This window comes from Salarias fasciatus, chromosome 10, assembly GCF_902148845.1.
Source record: "Salarias fasciatus chromosome 10, fSalaFa1.1, whole genome shotgun sequence".
Classification (NCBI taxonomy): domain Eukaryota; kingdom Metazoa; phylum Chordata; class Actinopteri; order Blenniiformes; family Blenniidae; genus Salarias; species Salarias fasciatus.
Window position 1 is genome coordinate 19,785,294 of NC_043754.1, and position 19,412 is coordinate 19,804,705.

General features: G+C 41.0%; 1 protein-coding gene across 5 annotated transcripts in view; it reads right to left on the reverse strand.

The window, feature by feature from the left end:
- The window catches only part of cadm1a (cell adhesion molecule 1a), a 396,714-nt gene that overhangs the window by 10,613 nt on the left and 366,689 nt on the right, over positions 1-19,412 (reverse strand). For 3 of the 5 annotated variants that reach the window (XM_030100926.1, XM_030100925.1, XM_030100928.1), the window contains one exon: positions 18,660-18,692. The exons of the other annotated variants lie outside the window; for them this stretch is intronic. In XM_030100926.1, the coding sequence (XP_029956786.1) occupies positions 18,660-18,692 (33 nt within the window). The remainder of the gene's footprint in view (positions 1-18,659; positions 18,693-19,412) is intronic. 5 annotated transcript variants of the gene reach the window in all.

The window sequence follows — 19,412 nt, forward strand, 5'->3', positions numbered from 1 at the left end:
ACAAACTGCACTAAAACACTATTTTAATAGTTACTTACTCTATTGCAGCTTCACAAGTAGGTTGTAGAATAAAAGTAAACAAAACCAAAACAGTTTCTGTCTAAATACAACCAAAAAGCATAAAAATGGTGCAGGTTTCTTCTCTGCCTCTTTTAAATGAGTTCTGTTTGTACTGTCTGGACGTGTCGTCAATTTCCAGAAGCACTCAGTCGCAGTCATAACATATAAAGCAATTTGGACGTCACATCAGCTGAGTATCACTTATGAGCAATTACTGTCACCGAGTGAAATACAGTATATTTGTGAGCTTATCTTACAGGCCGAATAAAACTTCAAATTGCATGGGTCATTGTTTTAGCAATCAAAGAAGTGCCCACTCCAGACAATTACTGTTATTGCCTTCTCTGAAAAGTTGCCTCTGTCATGAATAAAAAGCATCGGAGATCCACATCAAACTGGAAACGGTGGCAATTTGTGTCCTTTAGCTGCAGCTCTTGGTATTAATTACCCAAACAAAAGGAAAAACAAAGTTGAAGTAAGTGCTAATATCACTGAAGAGGCCCCGTCCATCATCTTCTCGCTCATAATCTCAAAGTGATTCCGATTTATACCAGAGAACTGCCCCCTACCTGAACCACAGTTTGAATCCCTCCCCATAGTCGGTCTGTCTGTCCGATCCTTTTCTCTACTTTCATCCTTTAACCATAACCAGAAGGTAATGAATATGAACATACACACCGTTAAAAGCTTCACAATTTTTTGTAAACCAGAGATATAGAAAACCTACATTTGTGTTCACCGTACAGAGGTCAACCTGCTTACCCTGGGACCTTTTAGATGGGAGGCCTCATAGAAGTTTTAGAAAGTTAATAAAGGTAAATGGCTTCTTCTTTTTATTACTTCAATTGCAAATGGCAACATCTCTGAAAGCAAAGATTAAATATCACTGGGTTCTTAAACAGCTGTTACCACATGATCAACAAACACTGTATAAATGCACTATATCTTTAGTACAACGCATGTGAAAAGAAAATTCACAAAACAATATATGAGCCACATAAGCCATGGATTTAATGTAAACTGAAGGGGGCTGAGCTTGTTTTTGATGCGTTTCAAGTTAAACTGGAAACAGGGATCAAAACTGACCACACAGGATAAATTCCTCAATTTAAGCAAAGTAACAATAATGATGTGTGGAGTTTAAAAATATCTCCGTTAAAATTCATACAAGAAGTCATCAAATCAGATAGTGTATGATCAGATCAAAACTCCACAAAGGTTTAGAACCATTCAAAAGAACTTTTAATCAAGAGCTAAATCTACACCTTGATTCCAGGAAATGTACAATCTTCCTGGTACTTTGGGGAAAGTTTCAACGATCAAAATCCAGATTTTGTTTCAATCCTCTGTGGATTTTTGTCTTGTCAAACACAGTTGATCACAACTACTATGTCTAGTATTGTGTGGTTATCACATTTCACATGTTAGCTCTGAAGGAAGAGAAAGAAACATGGACGTTACTAAACAGTCATAAAAAAAGGTGCAGGAACACTAATCTTCACATGGTTTCACAAATCTCAGTATCAGAGCTGTGGATCTGCCTTCCCTCACGTCTTTGTTTTTCATTGTTAGCTCAGATAATTTGTCTGATCTAAGGAAAAGAAAAACACCGCATTGTATGCTTTCGTATTACACCACTGCTGCTCGGGCTTATCTTCCGACGCGGCTCCTTCCCACTTTGAAATGCGCCTGAAATATAAATGATTAATGGTGAACGGGCTTCAAGCCGAGGTGTCCACGGGGCTAAACAAAGTACGCCGCAGTCAATCAAGAGTGGTCATTTTGGAAGGGGTAAAAAACATCCACCTGACGTGGGAATGTGGAGTATCTCATTTTCATAGGGACGTGTTGACGGAAGCTGGGCTCGAGACGAGAGGAGATCTGCTAATTGGATCTACTAATCTGCTAATTAAGCATTAGTGATTTCAGTGTTGTGCCCATACCGCCTGTAGATAGAGGGGCAATCAGGAATATAGCCATGCTTTGTGGGTGGGGTGTCATAAGAGCACATTGGCTTGTCAAGATCCACTTCCATTGCCGACGCCGCTCTCGCTTAAAGAGCGAATGTAATTAAAGTTCCCAATGAACCTATTCATTGAACCTATTTGAAAATGTCAGTTAAATCTTTTGCCTCTCAGGTAGCGCGCCGTGCGGCTCACATACAGAGCGACTCGGTCAGGGATTCACGGGGTCTTCTTCAAAAAACATCCAAAAAGGAAAAAAAAAAACCCCACAGCCGCACTATTAAAGATACCAAACAAGGAAAGTAGCTCACAGGTCAAACAGTTGGAAATGAAAAGATTAAGAAAACACTGCGCTACCTGTGTTTTCATGTTTGACTTCTTTAGTACTTGAAGAGGCGGTCCGACTTATTTCTGAAGTGTGTTTGCAATTTTAAAAACATCATTACTTTTTAAATATGCTATAATAACTGGGAAAACTGTTAAGAGGGGTAAACCGGGTTTACCGTGGCGATCAAAGAGCTCTCCGAGTCTGAGGACTTCTCGGTAGAAAGATTGGAAAATACAATATGAATCGATGGAGGAGGGAGGAAAATATCCTGACTGGTAGGATTATAGATTAAATAATTAACTTAGCGCACCTGTGATACAACCACACTTTCAGGGTCAATATTGTTTCTGCTTTATGGGCAAAACTGGATTCAGTCCTGATTGACATGATGGGAAGTTATTAATTTAGTAGCTTTCAAGGATTTTTTTACGCATTTTGAGGATCGGTAACAAGAGTTAGACTAGTTTTTCATTCAGGAAGCTGCTGTAAAACGAATTTGCTTTATTTTATGGCTGTATAATTGTTCTTCTGCAAATTACAAAGAATTAAAAAGCAGGAATATGGTTTGCACCAAACGTTATGTCAATATTGTGATAAATTATGATTGATAAGCATTACGTTACTGGCCATTAATACACTACTGGTTGTTCCAAGGTACATTTGGAAATACGGATCATCTGAAAGTAAAAGACAGCGTATATTTACAGATGAATTTGTGGAGCCACTACAGAAGGTCTAAAGAGCCGCATATGGCTCCACAGCTGCTGTTTTCAAACCATTAAAAAAGACAAACACAAAATACACGAACCAAAAGAGGAACCCCCCTCAAAAAAATCAGGAGCATACAATATGCACTAAAGTGTCTTCTGCTCTCACAGTGCAACAGCAAAGTGTCAAAATATATTTTAAAAAAAAGCTATAATTAAACAAGACAAAGCCAAAATGACAGTGAAGTGCCATTTCATTTTAAATTCATATCTTTTGGGCTCTTTAAATTCCTTTTTAAGCAAAACTGCGGTTGTAATTACCACTTACGCTGAGACACTTTTACTGAAAATAACACGCCACATCATTCAGCTTTACTTCTCTTTGTGCTACAAACTTCTGGGCTTGCCTTTAAAATAGAAAAGCTCAACCCCAGCTGAATAAAGAGAGACAGAGAGAAAAAAAAAAAATGAAAAGGAGGCTGAATAATGATTAATTCACATCTGGTGGTAAAGTGTGTAGCAGATGAAAATCAGACAAAGGAAGCTGGTATTTCTTTTTTTTTTTATGGCATTCCTTGTTATACGGAGGTTTATCATGAGAAGGAGAGTAAATGTTCCACCTCTTCGTGAAAGTAAACCAACGGTGCATTATCTCCTTAGAAACCTCACAGCTTTTTATATCTGATGGAGCCATTCATCATTCATCTAATCACGGCCAGTCTTCATCCAAAATGTAATATAATTATGGGCTATAACTGTTCTCAGGATATTAAGCTGTATCTAGGCCATGGCTAGCTCAATAAACACCTTCTAATAATGGCTTTTAGTGGTCTCAGGAGTGACTTATCCTAACACATTGAGGACTCTCTATGGCTCCCAAGGCCAAATGAGTCTGCAGCTTGTTGCGGAGATGCACATCAGTCCTGTTAATGGGGACACTGTTTGAGTTTCGAGAAAAAAAAAAAAAAAAAAAAAAAGGAAAAGCAACCCAGTGGAGCTTCTCTCCATTCGCCAGGCTGCCATTTCTTCCCTCATGCGTGATTACGAGCCCTCCCCTCCACCGCCGCTCTCCTCCCACCCCGCTGTCACTGAGCTGCCTCCAGCCTCGGCCGTGGCAAACAGCGGCTGCAAAAAAAAAAAAAGTCCCGAGGAGCAACGAAGAAACGTCACGGAGGGGCCCTGGCTGGCATGTCTGTGCACACATGTGGGTATTTCCACAGGATGCTGTGATTATTATCATTCGGGCTGCACGATACATCGCAAATATAAAGTGATCATAATATCAACATGCTCAATACACACTATGCAGGAATGTTTAACTGCAAAATGATTGATACAGACAGAATAAAATTGTGCCAAAAGCATGTTAAAAAAAAAATCCTGCCAAGGTCAAAGTCACACAGACGCGACATGTCGAACTAAACGGACTTGTGAAGTCGAGGCCTGCGCCTCCTCTGCTCTGGGCACATTGATAATAGCAACAGAAGAGACTGTGTGTATCCCAGAGTTGTGAGACAGAATAGTATCAGTGAAATGACATCGGGGGCTTTGTGTAGATCTGTGTACACAGCAGACACAGCCCTGGGTGAAGGAGCTGTGCCAAGGAAACGAGGGGCTAATCCTGGAAAAGAAGCCAAGACAATGGCTACATTTACATACATGCAGTAAACAGACTGCGGTGCATTCTCTGGTCAAGGTCGCACTCCGAGATGAGTTGTTTACACGAACCGCACAAAGCTCACCTCAGCGACTCCACCATATTTACATAAATCAGCTAGTTTTTTTTGGGGATAGTTTTCCTCATTCTAAAACTGTAAGAGAGGTTGTTAGCACCTTTCATAACACACATGGTAAACCAAATATCACTGATAGGGAGTATTGAGAACAACCTGTGGCTGAAGCAAGATGACTTTTGAAGAAAAACTCGAGTAACTGATTACAAATACAAAATCAGTTACTATTGTTGAAACGGTTTCAGAGCTGCTGTCTCTCTCAAGCCTCCTCACAAGCTGAACTTTAGCTTTAGCCAAAGCAGCTGTCCTATTTCTTTGGACTACAGTTTACCAGATTAACTTTGGGCAGGTTAAGAAGAGAATGGGACTAAAAAGATGGAAAAAGTAAGTAAAAACATGTCAAAGTGTAACAAACATTGTCATTAGCTCATATTAGCAGCATTATACAAACACTTTGTAGACATTTGTGTGGCAACTATCGACATTAAAGATCCCATCTTTCCTTGGATTTGCCATATGGAGAACAAAAGTTAAGTAATTTCAAAATGTTTAAAAGAAGGAACTTTTAAGTCAGAACTGGAGTCATAAACTGGCACAATTTTGGAGATTTCACTGTACTTTTCACTAAATGCTATCTGTAAAAGCAGCACATTGTTGAAATTTATTGTTTTTTTTTTATTTTATTCAGATTTGTGGAAAATAATTCTCTGAAACCTTAAACCAGCTGTGTAATAATACGTGCTTGTTTTGTATTGTTGCTGAATCTTTAGTACAGAAAAACACACTTTGAGAAACTAACATACATTAAAGGCGCTCCTGCTCATTTAAGTTAAGTCTGCCTTAAAGTGTTGCTACCATATGTTATTGTGGCTATAAGACACTTATCTGAGCTGTTTAGCTGTGTAAAAAAAAAAGTGCATCTTTGACCTTGACTACCTCAGAGACTCTATTGAAAAGTAGATTAGCTGAGCACAATATCGACGAGAGCTGTGGCCGCGGAGAGGAAATGCTGCGAGACAACAGTTTATGTAAAGATGGCTGCCGGGCGGAATATTCCCTTTGTTATCGCGCTCTCTAAACGTCTGCTTCGTCATGCTATTTTGGCCGTCTTTGAGGAGCGATGTTGTGGCACAATCTTTGTAAGGTGTAGCCACGCTGACAAAAACCCGCGGCGATAATGAAATCCTTCAGCGGAGCCGGGCGCGCGGCGTCGTCCTCTAATCCCAGACTCACCTCAAAGGAAATTCAGACCAGCTTACATGCATGGACGGTGCCAGTAGATATAAATAAATAAATAGGAAAAAAAGAAGCGAGGAAAGAAAATTGGTTGTATTTCGTATGTAACTTATAGTACTAGAGGAAAATAATATATATAAATCTCAAAAAAATGTATATTGTGAGTGTAGGTTTGTACACTGTCTCCATCATTGCTCACTAATGTGCACAAAAACCCACAAAAAAGGAAGAAAAATATCACAAGACATTGACCACAGCCTCAGAGGGCCCTCGGGGGCTGAAGCCACAAGTCCAAATTAAAAAATGAAAGAAGGAAAAAAAAAAAAAAAAAAAAAAGGTGGCCGTCGCCAGTTATTAATAATCAAATTCCATTTCCTCTCGGATCTCATGTTTTATTTTCCGAATACTCAATAATACATAATCATTTCAGAATGTAACCCATATTCCATACCAGTGAATTACACAGTTTCCCTACACAATCCAGCCTTTTCTTCCTGCCCTGTCGGGTGTCACGTCCATGCTGGTCCAACCAAACTAACCAGAAACTGTTTGACATGAAAGTTGTGGGACTTCGCTGCTGTCATGGCAACCATGGGCCGACATGCAAATCGTAATAGGAGCATTCAAAACAAGCAACATGCGGGTCAGACGCCCTGGGATCCCGTTCTGCTCCACATTTGAAGCTCGCCGCCTGTTTTATCCATTTGCAAGCAGCTTCGAATCAAATTGTGCACATTTTGGGTGCTAATGGAGGCTTGTCATGTAACCTTTGTCTTTAATGAACGACGTTCCATGCAGTGCATGCAAAGGGGCAATGAAGCAGCAACAGTCATTAAAATGCAAAAACACTGCATTAAATGAAAGCAGGAGAAGATCCTACCACTCTATTACATCCTTTTATTAGAATGCAACTCCGGATTTGTTATGAGGATAATGACATTTGAAGCTGGGCTTTTGCATGGCGCGCCGGGATTAATAAGCCTGCTTGTTATTTCAATTCTGCCCGAATTGTGATGTGATCAAATCTCTATTTTGCATATTAGGTTGGAAAAGATTGCACGATTGTCAATCAACATGGGAACGGTGAGAGGGATCCTCTCAAGGGGCCATTATGATGTACAAGATGACTGTCAGGTGACAAATGAAGACGGCAGAGGGCATGTGTAGGCTCACCTCAGCTATTATTGCCACCAATGAATCAGATGTCTCATTATAAATCTGGTTAGACAATGAGAACACACTTGGTTGGAGTTCAGTCTTTCACTGTGGAGTTTGCATGTTCTGCATGTGCATGCATGGGATTTGAGAAGATGCAGATCACATAAAGGGTAAAAAAAAATAAAAAATCACTAAATAAGTGAGATGCATTTGATACTGTATTTGAGGTTGATCAGTGTTTCTGAATCGTGTGTGTGACCTGTCTCCACCCAAAGCTCCCTCCAACCCTCAGCTGACTGAGGCAGTGTGTTTGGACTCCTGTATATTTATCATCTATAAATAATGATTCCAAAAGACTCCACCATCAGTGATTCTCAGTAAAATTTCTCCAGCACTACTGTAAAAACTTGTGATGAAACATTCAAGGTGTCCGTGCGGGAGCTCCAGGGATGCCTTAACCTCTCCTCTGGCTCATTCAAGATCTGTTCATGATCCAAAACCTTGAAAACCTCGTAACTTTTCTATCACTCTCAGCTCCACTGTGAGCTCAGAGAGCAAAAGCAGGTGACACACACTGATTGAAATGTGTGTGTGCATATTTTTCTTAACTCGTTTCAACGGGCAAATGAATCTTAAAGGCGCAGTCGACCAATGTATGTGATTTTCTTCCAGTTAGACTGACCACCGCATCACTTCATAACAAGCAGACTTTCAGCATTGTGGTGTACTTGTTCGTGGTTTTGACGTTTCGGTTTATTGGTCTGTAAATTGCCAGTAAGTGTAAATATTGCTATGTGTGTGTTTGTGGATTTACCCAGATTGACTCAAGTCTCCAGACCCCAACTTTGAAAAAGCCGTATAGAAGATGGATGGACTGATTCAGGGAGGGAAAAAAAAACCAACATACCCTAACCTCCTACGACTATAACACTAAATACAGCCCACCCCGATCACTGACTCGCCTGCTTGCCTTGTTTATTACCGATTTATAGAATAGGGAGCATTTGCACTCACCAAAAACACATTTCAAACAAAATATAACATTGATTTATATGAGCACATTCAGCAGAAAAGGGGAATCATGGGAATATTGCTCCATCCTAATATACAATGCTCTGTCAGCAATAACACTGACGGTTATTGTTATTTCATACATATTCACAAGAGCTAATACGCTAAACTGTTCTGGAAGAGGTTTAAAAGGGTCTTGCAGGAGATAATGGGAGAGCAGTTGGCATGAAGCTGCAGCGGCGGTGCAGGTGCGAGCACTTCAGCAGGTAGGAGCGCTGGCTGACAGATGGGGGTGACTGACAGGGTGGATTAATGTGAACTGGATTAAAAGAAAATGCACTGATTTGTGTTCATCTGGCAATCTGATGCAAGGAACAAGAGACAGAGGGATAGGAATCCTTCTTAGTTAAAATGACTGATCTATTTTAGAAAAAAAATTGTGATTTTTTTTTTTTTTATCTGTTCAGACTCTACAGAAGTGCCAGATGAAAGTTGTGCTGTTAACTGCAATATTGCCACAATGCACACACACACACAACCACAACAAAAATGGATGTCAGGGTGAAATTCCTGAAAACTCAACGCAGCTGTTACATGATTAAAACCTTCAGCATCTGTGTCACAGGTGAGAGGGGGAAGAAAAATCCACCGCTGATTACACTTCAGCGTCTCTTTCAGCACTTCCCTGTTTATTTCATCATGAAAAAGCCAGACGTAACCTTAGAGGTTCACTTAACTTCCAGCAGGAGGTGAGTTATGAGAGGAGAAAGAGGCTTTTCTTTCAGGGTTGAGGAGGACCTCTGTTTGTCACCTGTCACACTCTGGTGTGAGTCTGGAATCTCATTAATGCAGCATATGTGCCTCATTTGAAGAGAGCCCCAAAGGCGGGTTCAAGCCGCTGAGCGCCAGCAGCCGATGCAAACACACTGACTATCGTACACGTTTGACTATCTGGAAATGGAAAGTGTCAACACGCTGATGTACTATTAAACATATATTCCAAGATCTCCTGTTTTAACCCTAACCTTAACCCTAAATTTAAGTGATTTTACATGTGATGGAAATCAGTCTGAAAGTGTGAGGCTAACCGAAACGACATATTTCGCAAGTTCTTGTTGAAAATATGTCTTTGATTATTTTTTCACAAAAAGAAGAAAGAGAGACGAACTGAGCTTGTGCCAATTCAAATCTTCCACCAAGAGTGATGCATGATGGGAGTGATCGGTCTGTTTAAAGGCACAGTGCAGATATTACAGCTCAAAGTAATCAGACTACAGTAATGAGGAAAAGGAGGTGCAGACAAAGACATTTTTGATAACAATAATATTCTCTTGTTTTAACTCTATGAATATCACTTTTAATTCTAAATACAGATATTTCTGCACAATACTGTGTTTTTGTGGGAGTGAAAAGAACCACAGATGAAGGGATCTGGACACGTATCGATGATGAATTAATGATGAAATTGAGTAAAATTAAATGATTAAAAACACATATTCTGATATATTCCATTTTTAAAAACAAGTCTATATTAAAGACTGTTTACGGCAAAAATAATGACATGTTTATTAAAGCTTTATGAGAATCAACATACTATAAGCTGAAATTCTCATTGGATGTCTTGAAAATTTTCCTCCTCTGGATCCGAACGGAAGATAATAGATATAGGTTGAGAACAGATGAAGGAACTGGTTCAGGGAAGCTTTTCTTCCTCTCATTCCGTCTCAGACATGTTTACTGTGCATGTGTGATATGACTGAGTTGATACATATCGCGCCTCAGTCAGTTTTAGATGAATAATAGTCATTAAGACTCAGCATCACTTCTCCAATAAAGCGTGCATTAACAACACCATCATCTGCATATAGGGAAATATTTCCAACATACAGTAGAGAGTGAATAACATGCACATTATTGCTAACACACTTCCTGATGAAGTCTCTCACATGTATAGATACATGGAAATACATTTGCATGAATAAAATGTTTCATTTTTTCATTTAGTAATTTCTACAACTATAACATATAAACTTTAAAAGAAGAAAAGCTAATTTTAATATGATTATTATTGGATTGATTTCAACTCTTAGGTTAAATTTCCAATGTAGTTATTTGTTTTTTAAAAAGAAGTTATTTTGTGGTTATATACAGTAGGAGATAACAGGTCACAAGGATGCCGGTTGTGATTGAGCTGTGACTCCTGAAACCAAGCCCATCATTATCCAGCCAGCAAATTCTCTAACATGCATGCGAGCATGGTGACGCCGCCGCAGTCAAGGAGCTGCCGCCGTGTCCCTTTCACCTGGCGGCGTGTCGTGTCGTCAGTGATGTTGGCAGTGCCATCTGTCCCTTTGATAGTCAGTCAGCCCACGATCACCTGTGAGCCGCTGTCTCAGCTGTGCAAGGACTCGCTGCTCGAGTCAAAAGGATTTCACTTGGAAATCTGCCCGCTTCTCATCCACTTGTCTCTCCCAATCATTTCCATACCTGAGGCAATGACACACAGCTGAGCGTTGATGCTTCGCATATGGGGGCCACAGATTAAAGGTAAGGTGGACGTAAATTCTTAAAAAATTGTCCCCCCCTTGCAGCGGCGATCAAAGTCACAGGACACAATCACTCCGTTTGTTGCACATCAGTACTTGAGTAATCTGGCACATTGTGCCCTTGTCATTTAATGAATGCCTTGTCTCTTTAATGACATCGAAATGTGACAGCTTAGTCCTTGGATTAAAGAGGAAAGTTCTGTGCTTCACCCGCTGCCGTCCCACTGTGAGCAAAGTGGCCATTATAGTGCCGTATTCCTCTCCACTATTAGATCTCCGCGCGCGGCTCAATTATCCCACTACTTCCACACGCTTGCTGACAGCCGTGTTGGCAGGTGTGTCCTTTCCAGACGTGCTCACCTCTCCGGATAGGAAATTAGTCAGTGCACCTAGCCATCAGCTAAAGCAACTGACATCTTCCACCAACATGCCCTTTCATTAAGAGTGAAGCGATGGAGGAGAGATGAGAAAGAGGAGACGCCGTGTGAACATCCAACATCAAAACGCCGCCTCCGAACGGCGGATCGCATTTGTGCAATTTCCAAAACAAAATACTGGCGGGGAGTTGATTTACCTCATGCGGGCTACATGATAAAGGAAAGTAGCTGTCGAGGCACAGCCCTGGCTCACACGTGTGGCGCTGCTGGGCGCTAATTTGAGACATGATAGCGCCACATTTAAGCTGCCAAAAAGGAGGTGAATGCATGCTTTGTGATACCGACTTTTACATATGCAAAGCATAAAGCCAACTGAAACACCCCAGACTCGAACAGAGTGGTTAAAAAAAAGGAAAAGAAAAGAAAAGAAATCAGCTCAACTTGTTTCCGTATACATATATGCATGAATATGTTGTTGGGGGAATTATTCCTGCTCAGATAAAGTCTTTTGGAATACAGTGTGTTTGCTGTGTCCCTATAAAATGACTCAGCCCCTCTATTGTTTAAACATTCATGTAACTCTTTCTATAGTTTTGGTTTCACTTGAGTGCCTTTTACTCCGTCGGTCTCGCAAGTGAAAATGACTTCATGCCGCAGCAGCCTCGAAGAGCCTGGAGTGCACTGGAGTTTATCCACATGCATAATAAAATCAGTCATTATGTCGGAGTTTTTCCAGTTTCTGCGTCTCTCTCATTTCGGCATCACAGCTAAAGCTTAATTTATAAGAACAAAACGTTTCGACACCCACTTCTCCAGTCCACTGGCAGCTCATCTGCGAGCCTCTTCTTTTCTCCGCTGCATGTTTAATTTGTTCCCTCCTGCCCTGCACGCCTCTCCACACCCCCCGTGTGCCTCGCCTATTTTACAGGGAAATGGACAATCTAGGGAAGAGCCTTCAAGCTCAATCGTGTGTCGGCTTCTCTCTGTGAGTCACGAAAAAGCGGGACATCGCCATGGCAACAACGTTGGAGAAGCGCGGGGTTACAGGGAACCGGGCGGTCAATGCCGGCGCTTTTCAGAAGAGGATCTGACATGGTGTCACACGGAAACATGGGCATGAATTTTTCAAACTTCTTCACATTATAGCTAAACCCATGTAAACTATATTTAGTGCCGCACTTGAATTGATTCAGCTCGGTACTGAAGAGTCCAACCAGCTCTGACACTCTCCAGTGGAAGAGATGATCGACTGAAGTCTCCCCACATAATTCATCGGGAATCCACGCATCTAATAATTTATTGCATTGTCTTTCGGGCAAAACTTCTGCAGGATTTCTGCCGGCACATAACCCCAGACTGCGGTTGCTTGACAAGTGGAGAATACGCCGGTGTTCCAGGCACAGACAGCATTTTGAAGTACCTGACCAGACGATGCACTGCACTCCCACAACTCAAACAAGTCGACCCTTCAGCTGCTTTCAAGACTCTCTGCAGGCCTTCCCATGCAGATGGAAAGTTCATCGTGCAGGTTAAACGTTTACCTGAACAAAACCTGCACAAGAATGTAGATCTATTTCCTATCATGCTCGATAAGGAATCTCCATCTAACTGCAGTCATGTTTCGCTGCGACTTATTCTGATAGTCAGGCAATGAAAGGGGAACACAAAGCTAAAGCAACGTTGTCTCAGGTATCTACAGGTTCATAAAGAGCCAAAACAAATAACTAGTTTGCAAAAACAGGAAATGTAAAGTGCTGAAGAAGTCCGTCAGAAAAAGTGAGTCTCTAAATATGTTTTCAGTATTTCAGCAAAGCTTGTCGAGCAGGTGTTGACCTGAACAAAAATCAGACTGCAGTGGGTAAAGTACAAGGCCATAGGTCTATGTGTTATGTACAAAAAGCATGCTGAATTCACCGTTGTGACCATGCACTGAATGTGTGAAGCACACGGAGGTCGACTTTGCCAGCTCCACACAAAACTTTGCTCCATTCTTCTATTGTTTCTTTGGAGACACGCAAGAAAAAAAAGACCTCCCATAGTTCTCAAGTCAGGAATTTAGATGGAAGGCTTTTGTTTTTTGTTTTTTGTTTTTTTAAATATATATATCCACAGGTATCTCCAACAAGTTTTTGCAACTTGCACTACAAACTTGTAGTTTTCAGACCAGATGTCCTTCCTGGAGCTCAAACCAGAGTCCTGCACACCCAAGACTCAAACTCAACTGGGGAGGGAATAATAAACACATGGAATTATTGATTCTACAAGACAAATGCACACACAGTAATGACGATATCATGAAAATGAGTATCAGACTCCATGTCGGAAAGTTCCAAACGTTTCTCGCATCTGTTTTGAATGAGTTCACTGAGTTAGGTCTCTCCACAGACAGCGGTTTTGGGGTTTATTGAAAGAGAAGATCCACATCAAAGACGTTCAGCGGACGAAACTGCTGAATTCAACTGCAGAATGTACAATTCTTTCATATTTTCAGCTCCTTCTTAAATCCATAGCACTAAGAAAAAGAGACTTGATGATAAAAGGCCATCCGAATATATATGCCTTTAAGTGTATCTGCTTTCCTTTTCATGGTCCGGGAAAAAAAAAACTTCAGTGAAAATATGTGTAAAAATAGAATTAATATTGAGAGGATACAGATGTCTGGGTGTAAAATAACTAATTAATGGCCGTCTAATGGCCGAGTTGGAAGACAACAACGTCTTCAAGTCTTTTAATTGTATCTCTGACTTTATCACATCATTTTAGCTGCACTGCTATATTTGGATCACGCTATTTGCTTGCTTCACCCACAGAAACTTGATCGGTTCATCAACAATTTGCATCTCGTTGCTTTATTATCTGTTCGCATTAACTGCAGCTGTGTTTCCAGAACAGGTTCCAGCTGAGTTTTCTGGATTGATGATTGAATCTTCTGACTGTCATTATCTATTTTTGGGGAGTTACATTGTTAATGTCAAAGACTGAATCATCAGTGTCCCTTATTCAAGGCTGGAAATCCCAGTCTGCACACAGTGATTCATTATTTGTAGATCTCCTCCTTGGAGCCGGACACCCACACGGACGACTGCCTAATGAGACGTTTCATCTGGACTGTGTGGGACTGGGCAGTTTCAACTTACGTTCGTCTCGCATGTGTTCAAAGCAAAAATAATTAGAGCTTCAGTCTAATATAGGAAAAAAAAACAAGACATAACAGAGGAGCGTTTTGAAAAGGTTTGAAGGATTTAAGGTAATATTTAAAATGTTTGAATCAGTTAAGAGGGAGTTTTTCCATAATGTTATGAACCTACACTGTCAATCACATGAAGCCCACCTTTCATTCTCCTGGTAGCCTGTTGTGGGCAGCCTCCATTAAGGAGCTGGAAATAACGCTTTACACAAGACGCACTGCCTGTGCTGAAACTGCTTCAGCCTTCAAGGAAAGATGAACAAGATTAATTTGATGTTTGAATTGTATTTGTCTGCAATCTGGCTCTGAGAAATCTGCTGTGCCTCTGACTGTTGCACTGAGAGGAATAAAAACCCTCTAAAAAGGCATTTCACAGTTCATCAGCTGCTGCAGAAATACCAGCTCATCCCGGCTCGCACATCGGCGCGGGGCTGGAATGAATTATAGAACAAGTTAATTATATTTAAATATTCGATGCAACACCTGAACCAATCGCTAACAATCATTCAGTATGTATGCACGCAGACCAAAACCCATCTCCATCAATCCACTGTGTAAATTCATTCATGTGGGTGTCTGCCCCGCTCAAATATTTTATAAAGGCCGTTTTTTTTTCCCCGTTCTTCTAATGCTCTCAGCTCAAATCAAAACACAACACGAGAATGTAGTTATTAGTGTCACTTGGCATTTAAACCGGTAGCAGGTCACTCAGAACACAATGTGTTTAATACCCGCTTATGTGCCAACCTGGTTGGTATTTTCACTTTAATAATTTACCGAAAGCTGAGATATGAAAACAATAATGAAAACAAGCTGTGAGGATAACACGGCGCGTTATTATTGTTTCATAAATATATGATTACATAGTGAGTTGGTCTGCTCCCTGTGGTGTGCTGAAACATCCCGAAAAGGCAATTATTAAACTTTACTGGATGTTTCAAGTTAATGCCAGAGTAATTTTCTGTTTTAAGTCTCTAAATGTTGATGGGAATTCAGTGTGAAGGTGGTTAAAGTCAAAAGGAAATAATAAATGCTACATAGAAGTTCAAAAAGTTTCCCTTTTGATACTTGATTGACTATTCAATCTACTTCTCTTTCATAAAAAATCACTTTTAAATTCTTGTTTTTTTTCACCTTTAATTATTTAGTCTTACAACATCACTCTTCTTGTGAAGTATTTTAAATTATATGGACCTGCTTTAGAAATTAAGTCTGATTGATTGATGATGATTTCCAATATTTGCTGATCAGTGACAGATTGGAGAAAACTAATTAGTATCTGCTTTATTGAGGTCTGTCAGGCTCTTTTGTTTCTGAATGCAAGTCGAATATTCTTTTTTCTGTAAGCTCTGGCTTTAGTCTTAACACATAAATAGAGATTATTGGGGGAATGTGGGATCTGGCCCTCTTTCAATTGTTCCATGGAACACATCATTTAAGGATACAGTTAACTTTTAGGCAATTTGATATAGAAATCTGTTAGGGCTTGTGCGAAAATGAAAGAAATAATGCATATTTAACATAAAAAATAATGTATCCTCCCCCTTATTTGCCTTAGTGGCTTGGCTCACCGTACTGCCTGTGGATTGGGGGAAGTGTAGGAGTGGAGGTGAATGATCTCCAATAAATAGCTCCTTTCACATGTACTCTAAATAAAACTCCAGTTGGCAGTACTTCAATTATACAAGTGAATATTTTTTCCCTTTACAACAAAAAACACTTTAAACTTCATAGGCAATACAAAAATATATATATATATATTTTGCCTGGTTAGTTTAGGTATATTTTTGCTTGACAACATGTAAAGTGGTGCTTTAATGTCTGAATGTCTGAAATGACAAAGTCATAGTGGTATTGGTAAACCCCCGACTCTGGAAAAAAACAAAACAAAAAAAGATCTTGAAAAGTTTTCTGCTTGTTTTCCTCCCCAACAATGAAATCAGATTTCCTCCCTTATCTCTGCCGACTCCCGGGGGAAATATCCTCCTCTTTAGTTTCTAAACCCTCCACTTGCTTCACCAGTTAGTCGCTGCTGTATGTTTTCCTCGCCTTTCCCCCTGCCGCCCTGTTTACTGCGTTCGGTCTGAAGTACCCCAAAAAAACTAGCTTTAAACACAAATAACATATTCATGATGCATCTCTGCCGTTAATTATGAACATTTAAAAAACAATTATGAGCCGGGATGGAACATCTGGGGCGACCGTTCAAAAACTCATAAATGTTAAAAACACATCTTACAAAAAACAAAGGAGAACAAAGCATCTGTGGCCTCGTCACATTATTTACAGGAAGGAAACCTCACTACTACTGAGAGGGAGAATCAACATTATGCCAACACGATGTCAGGAGCCACTTGAAGAGCCTCTTACCACACCAGGATCACTGCCATACATCAACTCATCACATAATTGAGTTCATTTGTGGAGGAATTAGGCAGTATTACTCATCGACGTGAGACAGTTAGAGAAATGTGCAATCTTGCACCGCCATATGGTTCAATATATGCCATTTTCCTATTCAATATGAACATCCATTGTTTCCTATGGAGAGAAATGTAACGACATTGTGTCGTTCTTTATGAATTAAAGACCAAACTCGGATGTGGAGGTGGACGGCAGTTTGCATCTGGATCATTCGAGACAAGTAACACAGCAAGGCTAACACATGAAAAAACAATCAAACACAACAAAGAATTATATTTGGAAGATTCAGCATATTCAACTTCCACAACATGTCAACAAACCATGCCGCTTTGTGTTTGTCATTAATGGCGCTGCCACTGATTCGTATGGACAAACGACCAGGTGGGATTGTTGATTCAGGTGACTAAACTAAAACACTACCAGGAGGGTTTCAGGAGAATATCGACGGACAGTCACGCCACTCTGGAGGCTGCTACTGTTACTGTCGATCGACTGGTGCACGCAAAACGACTATTAACGACGACTGGTGTGAATGCACAGCAGCAGCGCTTCAGAAAAGTAGTGTTTTCCCGTTTGTACGCATTTTCATCCCACCTTGGGTGCTGTTTTCAAAAAGCTGTGTTTCAATTTGAACGTGATCTGGTGTGGTGGACAAACACGCCGCTGCAAAAAGTGTGGAAATTTATCTCATGGTTTCTTTGAAATAGGACTTTACCTCAGAAAAAAAAACAATTACAATCCATATGTGAGTTTGGAGAACACTGATGTAAATATAACTGAAGAGACTCAAACCTTCACTTGACGGGTCGTGAGCCCGTCTGACTCAATCTTCGATTTTAACCAAATATCACCACCCATGTAAAATAGACAATGAAAATGCGGCTATTTAAGTGCAGATGCATCTTTGTGTGTCTCTTGGTATTTGGCAATCTCGTTAGCGCATCTGTCTCGCGAAACTTGAAGCGATCGACACACCTGAATGAAATTATCCCACTAAATTACAAACAAACAAAAGGTTATTTGGGGCCAGTGGTTTATTTTTAACTCTGAGGCCCACCAATCCGGTCATCGCGACTGGCGAGTGAAGTCGGTCTCCGCTGGAGCAAAGCGAGCAGATGCTTAACGGAAGGCCTGTGACCGCGCCGTCATGAATTTGTTCCTGCAAATTACGAAAACCGCCGCCGTGAAATAATGAAAAAGGGATGCAAATTAGGCAAAATTAGAAAATGATGTGTATCATCTTCGTTCAAATGAATGAAAACAACTAAATGAGGTCTATTTCTGCCGCCGCACAGACAGAATCATCTCGGGCTGCAGATGTAATCGGCCCCGGCCTCGGAGTGGCTGATAGTCCTCTGTGGCACCTTCAGGGGAGACACTGTAATTGGTTAGGTGGCAAAATGATTTTTTACAAGTGCAAGGTTGTTGCAACAGGGTGTAGATGTTCTAACAAAAGTGGCACAATGCTCACAGTTGGAATGTGAAGGTTCCCAACCTGCTCTGTGTGGAGTTCACAGTTTCAGTGCACGGGTCTCTGTGTTAGCTGTTTAATGGACTGGCAAGTATTTCCATGTGCACCTTTTCGTGTTGCATATTCTCACCTGGAACCGTCTCCAGGAACCCACCATGAAAATTGTAAGAGAGAGAGAGAGCTGAAGCTATTTCTGACATAACAATAACAACACAAAGTAGCTCGACTGTTGCTCGGATCTTTTCCTTCAACAGACAGATCAGTGTCATCGGCAAAAAACATGATACCAGGCGCACAGCCGACATCTCCAGGCCCGGCAGCCTGGCGCAGTCGTGTCTGCTGTGTAACAGTGAGAGTCGGCATGCTGCAGAGACAAAATATGCAAGTACAAAAAAAAAAAAAAAAAAAAAAAAGAAAAGAAAACAAGACATAAAGAAGGAAAAATAGAGATACCAACCATGAGCTGCAGGTTCAGTGCTGGGCGCAGTGTCTGAGCACACAGGGAGAGGACATGGCAGTTGTGGAGGGAGGTGTGGAACAGGAGGAACAGCATGCAAATCAAGAAGAAATGGGGGAGGAAGGCAGGGTAGGGAGCGGGGCGGGGGAGGGAGGGGGGGGGGGCAGGGGAGGGGGGAGGGGGGAGGGGAGAAAACAAATGACACCCATAAGCAAGCATTCAGAAGACCAGAACATGACAAAAGACATAAGACTTAAGGGAAATCAAAGGGAACCAAAGGCAGTGCAGAGATAAACACAAGCTGCTACACACATCACATACACCCCACCCAGCCCCAACCTCCACCCCCCCCTAAAAAAAAAAAAAAAAACAACAACGCACAAATAAATACACTTTCCACTGGACGCTCCACTCAGAGGGGGAGTGTGGCTACTGCTCCGAAAAGATATGGAAGAGGCTATTATCGCGCGCTGTCGCCGGCGTCTCTGTGAAGAAATTACAAGCCATCAAGAGGAAATAACTGTGCAGCTGTTCTGAAGTATCGCTCTATGACTCGAAAAACAGTTCTGCAGTCGTTCACAAAGGGAATATGTTATCTGGCATCGCGTCAGGCAAAGTTTAAACAAAGCAACTGTCGGAATTATTCGCCAACATGGGCCGGTGAACCCAAACATTTCAGTAAAGCAGAGGTTTCCAGACTGCAGCCTGCTGTTAAGTGTTTAAATGGTGCAAGAAAGTTAGTTGAAGTTGTGA